General features: G+C 36.7%; 1 protein-coding gene across 1 annotated transcript in view; it reads right to left on the reverse strand.

Moving 5' to 3' along the window:
* The window catches only part of galnt18a (UDP-N-acetyl-alpha-D-galactosamine:polypeptide N-acetylgalactosaminyltransferase 18a), a 255,800-nt gene that overhangs the window by 74,527 nt on the left and 169,273 nt on the right, over positions 1-12,000 (reverse strand). Inside the window, exon 9 of the mRNA XM_084335039.1 lies at positions 8,395-8,490. Within this exon, the coding sequence (XP_084191165.1) occupies positions 8,395-8,490 (96 nt within the window). The remainder of the gene's footprint in view (positions 1-8,394; positions 8,491-12,000) is intronic.

Consider the following 12,000-nt stretch of genomic DNA (forward strand, 5'->3'; position numbering starts at 1 on the left):
TCCCTCTCTCCCTCTCTCGGTCCTGCGTGGCCAGAAAAAGCTGAAAATGTTAAAAAAAAATTAAGTAAAAAAAAAAAATGGTTTCATTGTTAATCTGTTCAAGTTACAGCTATTTAAGAGAGCGTATTTTGAAGTATAATTAGTTATCTTACCATACTGTACATTCATCAATTATTTTGCTGAGATCCTTATGAAGGTAGTTTGTTTAAAGTACAGCAGTACCATGGTAAAATTGGTTTTGACATTAAAAGTTACATTTTCGCTCTACTATATGGTGGCCATCTTGGATTTATGGGTCAAATTGATGTCATAGAGTCAAACTGATGTCAGAATTGGAATCGCCATGGTTGACTTACACAAAAAAGTGTATTCATACATGATTCTAGGTGCTCTGGATCAAAAGTAAATTTTTCAAGATGGCGTCAGCAGGTATTTCGGATTTGGCCATCTGACAAAAAATTCCGGGATTTTTAGGAGGGACACGGGGGCTAAATATTTTATAAAAGGTCCATAGAAGTCAAATCAATCATCAAAACATCTTAGCCAGAGAATGGTCACAGAATGTTGGTTCTTGACCCAACTATTCATTACCGTGATCGTTTCCCTGTCTCAGCGTGACAATGTACCATTGTTAGACAATAACAAGGCTAATTGAGAATCTTTTTGGGAAACACAAAACGTATGAGGAATGAGAGGCAGCTGAAGACAAGGAGATACAAATCGTTTGGTTTAATAGACAATAACAAATTTGAACGCGTGTCCAATCAATTATTGTGTGTCCTATCAATCACGACTTAAATTACTTAACCAATAGGTTAATTAACAAGCAAAAGCAACAAGTAGACTTTATATAAAAATTATAGGCTAAAGAATTATCTAATAGGACATTGGGAGTTTTAATCACAATGTCATTATGTTCAAAATCGCATATCCAAACATAAAAAGCAAAATAGTATAGTATCCTAGTCTAGCCTAGATCGGCACAGTGGTGTAGGGGTTAACACTGTCGCCTCACGGCAAGAAGGTCCTGGGTTCGATCCCCCCCAAAAAGAGATAAACTCAATGGAAAAACATGAAGAACAGATCACTAACGCTTCTCTTGGGGGGGGGACGGGGGGGACGATGGGATGGGTCAAGCGCAGAGAGGCATTTCATCTGCGCCCCAATGCATGTGTGTGTGTTCCTGTGTGTCGCCCATCTAACGCCTATGTGTGTGCTGCTGCATATCTGCCAACACCAATCGCCTCCGTCCCAGCAGGAGCAAGCTCCGCACCATGGGCGACCGGGCCTTCTACTCTGCTGCTCCTCGCCTGTGGAATGACTACCTGAGAGCACCACAGACCACTGATTATTTTAAAAGAGGACTCACAAAACATACCTCTTCACCAAAGCTTTTTCTTAGTTTTAACCTTTTATACATGTCTTTGTGTGTTTTATCACTTTTTTGTATGTTTGTATGCCTTGTTTTTTTAATTGCCTATGTTTTACCCTGTAGCACTTTGAGATTTGGTTCCAAATGTAAAGTGCACTACAAATTAAATTTATTATTATTATTATTATTATTATTATTATTATTATTATTATTATTATTATTATTATTATTATTATTATTATTATTATTATTATTATTATTATTATTATTATTATTATTATTATTATTATTATTATTATTATATGACAAATAAAGTCTTCTTATTATTATCACTAAAGTCAGAGTCTTAACATACAATAGTACATTAGACTACCTCTGGTATGGTGTCTCTGGAGCAAGGTTTGCAACAATGTAGCAAACAATGACGCTCTGGCATCAAACACCATCCATGACATGTTTTGCAGTGCTGGTGTGTGGAGAGGCAATTTATTCCTGGATTTTCATAATCCCTTCTCGCAACAATGACTGTACTTGAGGCGACGACTGACAAGTGATATAGCTACCAAGCATATTTGATGTGAGAACAATGAGATGTCTGGCTAGCAAGCCAGCCTTTTTTGTCAAACATACTGTCAGATCATTATGCACATTATGCATGTTTGTTAACCATATAGGCAATGTTATTGACAGAAAGGCTTACTAGTGTAAAGTTAGAGAGTATCAAGTCAGAGTCAAGACCAAGACTTTAGTTTATATAGTTATATTAAAAATATATATTTGAAATTCTAAAGCGTGTTGGCAGTAGAAAATACATTTCTACCAATCACAAATTATGTTACCAGTAAAATAACCAGTAAAATCACAAATTATTACTAAAAAGAAATAATAATAATAATAATAATAATAATGAAAAGAAATCCGTGAATTCCCACTAAGGTAGAGCAGAGCATAAATAACACGTCTTTATATTTTAATGTAGAAAATATGAGTAAATGGCACATATCCATTGTCTTTGGCAAGTGGCCGTGGTATAAGAGGGACAATACACTTTGTTTTAACAATAATACACTTTGTAACGATAATGCACTTTGTAACGATAATGCACTTTGTAATAATAATGCACTTTGTAACAATAATGCACTTTGTAACAATAATACACTTTGTAACAATAATGCACGTTGTAACAATAATGCACTTTGGAACAATAATGCACTTTGTAACAATAATGCACTTTGGAACAATAATGCACTTTGGAACAATAATGCACTTTGAAACAAAAATGCACTTAACAATAATGCACGTTGAAACCATAATGCACTATGTAACAATAATGCACTTTGTAACAATAATGCACTATGTAACAATAATGCACTAAGTAACAATAATGCACTAAGTAACAATAATGCACTAAGTAACAATAATGCACTAAGTAACAATAATGCACTTAACAATAATGCACTAAGTAACAATAATGCACTAAGTAACAATAATGCACTAAGTAACAATAATGCACTAAGTAACAATAATGCACTTTCAAGTCAAGTCAAAGATTTTGAAACAACTTTGAAACAATAATGCACTAAGTAACAATAATGCACTATGTAACAATAATGCACTAAGTAACAATAATGCACTATGTAACAATAATGCACTAAGTAACAATAATGCACTAAGTAACAATAATGCACTTTGAAACAATAATGCACTAAGTAACAATAATACACTTTGAAACAATAATGCACTAAGTAACAATAATGCACTATGTAACAATAATGCACCAAGTAACAATAATGCACCATGTAACAATAATGCACTATGTAACAATAATGCACTAAGTAACAATAATGCACTATGTAACAATAATGCACTATGTAACAATAATGCACTAAGTAACAATAATGCACTATGTAACAATAATGCACTAAGTAACAATAATGCACTAAGTAACAATAATGCAATATGTACCAATAATGCACTAAGTAACAATAATGCACTAAGTAACAATAATGCACTATGTAATGCACTATGTAACAATAATGCACTATGTAACAATAATGCACTAAGTAACAATAACGCACTATGTAACAATAATGCACTATGTAACAATAATGCACTAAGTAACAATAATGCACTATGTAACAATAATGCACTAAGTAACAATAATACACTTTGAAACAATAATGCACTAAGTAACAATAATGCACTATGTAACAATAATGCACCAAGTAACAATAATGCACTAAGTAACAACAATGCACTAAGTAACAATAATGCACTATGTAACAATAATGCACTAAGTAACAATAATGCACTAAGTAACAATAATGCACTAAGTAACAATAATGCACTTTGAAACAATAATGCACTAAGTAACAATAATGCACTAAGTAACAATAATGCACTATGTAACAATAATGCACTATGTAACAATAATGCACTAAGTAACAATAATGCACTATGTAACAATAATGCACTATGTAACAATAATGCACTAAGTAACAATAATGCACTATGTAACAATAATGCACTATGTAACAATAATGCACTAAGTAACAATAATGCACTATGTAACAATAATGCACTAAGTAACAATAATGCACTAAGTAACAATAATGCAATATGTACCAATAATGCACTAAGTAACAATAATGCACTAAGTAACAATAATGCACTATGTAATGCACTATGTAACAATAATGCACTATGTAACAATAATGCACTAAGTAACAATAACGCACTATGTAACAATAATGCACTATGTAAGGGATAATGTATGGCTACGAGGTCATTGTCGCAAAATAATTGACCGACACAGAGTTTAAAATACCGAGGTGCCGCGCCGAGGTGTTTTAAACGTAGTGAAGGTCAATTATTTTGCGACAATGACCGAGTAGGCTATACATTATCCCGCTTATTACATGGCTAACTTACTAACAATATACCTAATTCATTTGACAAATCGCAGTTGTTCTGTGGCTCTGTCAGCCCAAATAAAGTGATTATTATTATCGCGGGCAGCCTCTGTGTTCTGCCTCCACTGTGTTCAAGCTCCGCTCGTCGCTCCGCCCCCTGTCATCGCCGGCACGGCAGTGTCTAATTGCACTGAAACAGTGTGTCAGTGGGCTTGATTGCGAACAGCTGCGCTCTGCGGTCATTATTGAAAAATCTGCGGTCATTATTGAAAAATAATGACCGCAGTCGGGGGGCTGTTGACCAATCACAAGCAAGCATTTCGGCGAATGTGAAAACGCCATGTAATAAGTAACAATAATGCACTAAGTAACAATAATGCACTATGTAACAATAATGCACTAAGTAACAATAATGCACTAAGTAACAATAATGCACTAAGTAACAATAATGCACTATGTAACAATAATGCACTAAGTAACAATAATGCACTAAGTAACAATAATGCACTAAGTAACAATAATGCACTATGTAACAATAATGCACTAAGTAACAATAATGCACTAAGTAACAATAATGCACTATGTAATGCACTATGTAACAATAATGCACTATGTAACAATAATGCACTAAGTAACAATAACGCACTATGTAACAATAATGCACTATGTAACAATAATGCACTAAGTAACAATAATGCACTATGTAACAATAATGCACTATGTAACAATAATGCACTAAGTAACAATAATGCACTATGTAACAATAATGCACTATGTAACAATAATGCACTAAGTAACAATAATGCACTATGTAACAATAATGCACTAAGTAACAATAATGCACTAAGTAACAATAATGCAATATGTACCAATAATGCACTAAGTAACAATAATGCACTAAGTAACAATAATGCACTATGTAATGCACTATGTAACAATAATGCACTATGTAACAATAATGCACTAAGTAACAATAACGCACTATGTAACAATAATGCACTATGTAAGGGATAATGTATGGCTACGAGGTCATTGTCGCAAAATAATTGACCGACACAGAGTTTAAAATACCGAGGCGCCGCGCCGAGGTGTTTTAAACGTAGTGAAGGTCAATTATTTTGCGACAATGACCGAGTAGGCTATACATTATCCCGCTTATTACATGGCTAACTTACTAACAATATACCTAATTCATTTGACAAATCGCAGTTGTTCTGTGGCTCTGTCAGCCCAAATAAAGTGATTATTATTATCGCGGGCAGCCTCTGTGTTCTGCCTCCGCTGTGTTCAAGCTCCGCTCGTCGCTCCGCCCCCTGTCATCGCCGGCACGGCAGTGTCTAATTGCACTGAAACAGTGTGTCAGTGGGCTTGATTGCGAACAGCTGCGCTCTGCGGTCATTATTGAAAAATCTGCGGTCATTATTGAAAAATAATGACCGCAGTCGGGGGGCTGTTGACCAATCACAAGCAAGCATTTCGGCGAATGTGAAAACGCCATGTAATAAGTAACAATAATGCACTAAGTAACAATAATGCACTATGTAACAATAATGCACTAAGTAACAATAATGCACTAAGTAACAATAATGCACTAAGTAACAATAATGCACTATGTAACAATAATGCACTAAGTAACAATAATGCACTAAGTAACAATAATGCACTAAGTAACAATAATGCACTATGTAACAATAATGCACTAAGTAACAATAATGCACTAAGTAACAATAATGCACTATGTAATGCACTATGTAACAATAATGCACTATGTAACAATAATGCACTAAGTAACAATAACGCACTATGTAACAATAATGCACTATGTAACAATAATGCACTAAGTAACAATAATGCACTATGTAACAATAATGCACTAAGTAACAATAATGCACTAAGTAACAATAATGCACTAAGTAACAATAATGCACTAAGTAACAATAATGCACTTTGAAACAATAATGCACTTTGAAACAATAATGCACTAAGTAACAATAATGCACTATGTAACAATAATGCACCAAGTAACAATAATGCACTAAGTAACAACAATGCACTAAGTAACAATAATGCACTATGTAACAATAATGCACTAAGTAACAATAATGCACTAAGTAACAATAATGCACTAAGTAACAATAATGCACTTTGAAACAATAATGCACTAAGTAACAATAATGCACTAAGTAACAATAATGCACTATGTAACAATAATGCACTATGTAACAATAATGCACTAAGTAACAATAATGCACTATGTAACAATAATGCACTATGTAACAATAATGCACTAAGTAACAATAATGCACTAAGTAACAATAATGCAATATGTACCAATAATGCACTAAGTAACAATAATGCACTAAGTAACAATAATGCACTATGTAATGCACTATGTAACAATAATGCACTATGTAACAATAATGCACTAAGTAACAATAACGCACTATGTAACAATAATGCACTATGTAACAATAATGCACTAAGTAACAATAATGCACTATGTAACAATAATGCACTAAGTAACAATAATGCACTAAGTAACAATAATGCACTAAGTAACAATAATGCACTATGTAACAATAATGCACTAAGTAACAATAATGCACTAAGTAACAATAATGCACTAAGTAACAATAATGCACTAAGTAACAATAATGCACTATGTAACAATAATGCACTAAGTAACAATAATGCACTAAGTAACAATAATGCACTATGTAATGCACTATGTAACAATAATGCACTATGTAACAATAATGCACTAAGTAACAATAATGCACTATGTAACAATAATGCACTATGTAACAATAATGCACTAAGTAACAATAATGCACTATGTAACAATAATGCACTAAGTAACAATAATGCACTAAGTAACAATAATGCACTAAGTAACAATAATGCACTATGTAATGCACTATGTAACAATAATGCACTATGTAACAATAATGCACTATGTAACAATAATGCACCGGTCCCCTTGCAGTGTCTTCACTCGTCTCAAAATAGAAACCTGTCCCCTCGCAGTGTCCTCGTCTCAAAATAAAAATAGCGTAGGATATTAGTGAAAGCGTGTTCTTTTTTTTTTATATTAAAGTGTATTATAACAACTCCATTTCTTAAATCAGCAGCTGCTGAATATGCCGTCTCCGGAGAGAGACACATAAATGGATATAGACAGGGAGACGGTGAGAAATGCTAAGTCAGCCACTTCTGCAGTCGATACTGTACAGCGGAAGATGACCCAGATGGAACATGGAGGTTTAGAGTGGCAAGGCGCCGGTCGAAGCTATTAACTTTACTGACAAAAGAGGCGATGCACGGTGTCCTCTCCTTCAGAGACGCTCTGCAAGGACAAAGTCTCGTGTTGTCTCTCTCTCTGATTATGCACGCCAATTTGTGGAAAAGGAAATGCAAGCGTTGCAGATGGGGAAATATTAATCTTTAATTCAAACACAGAATATTACAAAATGGAGAAAAGTGGCAACAATCCTCCCCTTCAGTATAGGAGACGTTCCTCAGCAGCAACACTAAGTGCAACAAAGGTTCATAATGTCTGGAATCCATTATGTTGTAAATAATAAAAGAGCAGCGTGATATGCAGATAGGAAGTGCACACAGTGTGTGTGTGTGTGTGTGTGTGTGTGTGTGTGTGTGTGTGTGTGTGTGTGTGTACATGTCAAGAGCAATCCGCCTGCAATGTGAAAGATCTCCCCTCCATGATTCCGTCTCGACTACTGGAGAACCAAACCTCAGACCAACAAGGAACAAATATTGCCTCCAGCGATTGGGTCATTGGCTAAACATAGAATAGAATAGAACAGAATAGACAGAACATAATAGAACAGAACAGATAGAACAGAACATAATAGAATAGAACAGAATAGAACAGAATAGAATAGAACAGAACAAGAACAGACAAGAATAGAATAGAACAGAATAGGATTGAATAGAATAGAATAGAACAGAACAGAACAGGAATAGAATAGAACAGAACAGAATAGAATATAACAGAATAGAATATAACAGAATCGAATATAACAGAATAGAATAGGATAGAATAGAAAAAAATAGAATAGAATAGAATAAGATTAATAGAACAGAACAGACCTGTGGAGTCATGCCATGACAGAGGTACATGATGGGGATGTTATCAGTGTCTGGTCCTTGGTCCAAGCACAGGTCAGGTCTAAGACTGTTCTTCAACTGGGAGAGAGAGAGAGAGAGAGAGAGAGAGAGAGAGAGAGAGAGAGAGAGAGGAGAGAGAGAGAGAGAGAGAGAGAGAGAGAGAGAGAGAGAGAGAGGGGGGGGGTCAATTGTTTATCTCAATGTTTTATTTTTTTTATTTTTAGATTTGGCAATATTGTTCTTGTGCCAATAAAGCATATTGGATTAAATTTAAGAGAGGGGTTTGGTTTGGTTCGTGTCCAAGGATGATAAATGAAATCCGGTAGACTAGTAGGGTATAGTATGTGGAATTACTCCACACAATAAACACAGTTATAAATATTAGTCATGTGGATTAAATGGCATCAGAAACATCTGTTTAAGGCTGAGAAGAAGAGACAGATTAAAAATGTAACAGCACTCTTCTTTATCATTCTTAACAGACAATATGTCTAAAGTTCCCCCCCACCCCCCCCTCTCTCTCTCTCTCTCTCTCCTCTCTCTCTCTCTCTCTCTCTCTCTCTCTCATTCTTGCTATCTCTCTTCTCTCTCTCTCTCTCTCTCTCTCTCTCTCTCTCTCTCTCTCTCTCTCTCTCTCTCTCTCTCTCTCTCTCTCTCTCTCTCTCTCTCTTGCTATCTCTCTTTCTCTCTCTCTCTCTCTCTCTCTCTCTCTCTCTCTCTCTCTCTCTCTCTCTCTCTCTCTCTCTCTCTCTCTCCCACTCTCCTTTTCTTGTTCTCTCTACCTCTTTCTCCCCTGCTCCCTCTCTCTCTCCCTCTTCCCATATCTCCTCCTCCTCCTCCTCCTTCTCTCTCTCTCTCTCTCTCTCTCTCTCTCTCTCTCTCTCTCTCTCTCTCTCTCTCTCTCTCTCTCTCTCTCTCTCTCTCTCTCTCTCTCTCTCTCTCTCTCTCTTTCTCTCTCTCCAGACAGTTAATTAGTCCATTATGACAGAGTGACACAGTATGTAATTCTGGTTGTATGGCGAACGTTGAGACAAATGGAAGCACTTTAGGCTAATTACTGGCTGCCTAGGAGGAAGTGAAACAAACACTTTAGCCTTACCTCTTCTATCATCAACACATTAGGTTTTTGGAAGCTTGTAAAGCTATATTTCATTTTGATGAAGCATCTGTAGTTTCTGGCACAGATATCCCTGTGTGGGGCCCAGGAACAACAGATATCCAGAGATAGAATGATCACCGCATTACTCAAGTTAAAGTGACGCTACTTCAGTGATTTGAAATTAAGTTTCACTTGAGTGCTGCTCAGAGTTCAGTGAGATAATAGTGCTGGTGTAGAAATTCTTTACGTAAAAAGTAAGTACTTAGTTAAAACGAAAATCATCCAAACCTTGGGAACATGCAAAATCGTTATCCAAAAGGCTTGTAGTATCATTATGGAAGATGGTGTCTAATCTCATTCTATTCACATGCTCCTTTACGTCTTGATGTGTCTGCTCTAGCCTCAGACAAAGTCACCTGCATCAGTGTCTGATGAGAAGGGGAGTTTTCAGGAGAGCTGCTCGAGATCATGTCTGAATTTGGAAAGAACAGATGCTACAGCGTCACACTCCTATTTCCACCGATAGGTTGTGAGTTGAAAACAGTTTTAGATTTCTTGGCATCTCAATCACTGTCACATGACCTTCCTGGTCTCCAGGATGTACCGCCAGAGGCTCCACTTCCAGAGGTGTCTGAGTGTGGAAACCAAAACGCCTGAATCCTTTATCGCTGCATCATTCAGGACAGAAACTCTACCTCTAAGGCGTCCTCTCTCACTCCATTTTGAAAGACTGGGGGGAAACTTGTCCATCTGGTCCATTAAAAGCAGTGGAGGAAGAATGTCTCTCCAACTACACAGGCTCTAAAACTAGAAAAAAACAAGGTTCTCTGAAAGATCTCTAGCCGATTTTGAGAAAACTTGGAGAGCCTTTATCACCCACACACAGACCCTGATACTTGCAGAGAAGTGATGTGACATAATTAGTCTTGAGGTCTGGCTATGTGAGACTATTGAGGACATAATAAGTCTTGAGGTCCGGCTATGTGAGACTATTGAGGACATAATAAGTCTTGAGGTCCGGCTATGTGAGACTATTGAGGACATAATAAGTCTTGAGGTCCGGCTATGCAAGACTATTGAGGACATAATAATAATATACTTAATGGTTCGGCAACTTGACTGCCCAGGCAAATTATTACAAAGGCATCAAATTATTGCAAATTATTATTAATGACTACAGCATCAAAAATCATTGGCAAGCAATTACTAGTACCATCTACTTGCTGTAAGGGGCTTGCTGTAAGGGCTAAAAGCATCAACAAGGATATTAGCTGCCCGTCTGATTTCCTGTTCATATTCCAACCGTCTGGTAGTGCCTGGTAAATGCTACTGGAGCGTCAGTACGTCCCCCCCCCCCCCCCCCCTCAGAGACAATACCTACTCACCTATGAGTAGAGACAGCATTGAACTACTGTGCACTTACTGTGCAGCTGATGTGTACTTAGGATACATGTACAGTACATGGTCTTACAAGGTCTCTTCTAAAGCCTTACGAGGTCTCTCCTGTCCTTCTGACCAAGGGCCCTAGTTGTCTCACAGGTTGTGTTCTGTATTTTCAAGACGACGGTTTCCATAACATTTCCATTTCAGACATTTACTGTAGCACAGACACGTACGTCCAAAGCATACAAGACGTGTAACAGTAGAGTAAGCGTACAAGATGTGTAACAGTAGAGTAAGCGTTCAAGATGTGTAACAGTAGAGTAAGCGTTCAAGATGTGTAACAGTAGAGTAAGCGTACAAGATGTGTAACAGTAGAGTACGCGGTCAAGATGTGTAACAGTAGAGTAAGCGTACAAGACGTGTAACAGTAGAGTAAGCGTTCACGACGTGTAACAGTAGAGTAAGCGTTCAAGATGTGTAACAGTAGAGTAAGCTTACAAGATGTGTAACATTAGATTAAGCGTTCAAGATGTGTAACAGTAGAGTAAGCGTACAAGATGTGTAACAGTAGAGTAAGCGTACAAGACGTGTAACAGTAGAGTACGCGTGCACGACGTGTAACAGTAGAATAAGCGTTCAAGACGTGTAACAGTAGAGTAAGCGTTCAAGATGTGTAACAGTAGAGTAAGCGTACAAGATGTGTAACAGTAGAATAAGCGTTCAAGATGTGTAACAGTAGAGTAAGCGTACAAGATGTGTAACAGTAGAATAAGCGTTCAAGATGTGTAACAGTAGAGTAAGCGTGCAAGACGTGTAACAGTAGAGTAAGCGTTCAAGATGTGTAACAGTAGAGTAAGCGTACAGGATGTGTAACAGTAGAGTAAGCGTACAAGATGTGTAACAGTAGAATAAGCGTTCAAGATGTGTAACAGTAGAGTAAGCGTTCAAGATGTGTAACAGTAGAATAAGCGTTCAAGATGTGTAACAGTAGAGTAAGCGTGCAAGACGTGTAACAGTAGAGTAAGCGTTCAAGATGTGTAACAGTAGAGTAAGCGTGCAAGACGTGTAACAGTAGAGTAAGCGTTCAAGATGTGTACCAGTAGAGT

Source organism: Notolepis coatsorum (genome assembly GCF_963971535.1).
Source record: "Notolepis coatsorum genome assembly, chromosome: 18".
In the NCBI taxonomy this organism is placed as follows: Eukaryota; Metazoa; Chordata; class Actinopteri; order Aulopiformes; family Paralepididae; genus Notolepis; species Notolepis coatsorum.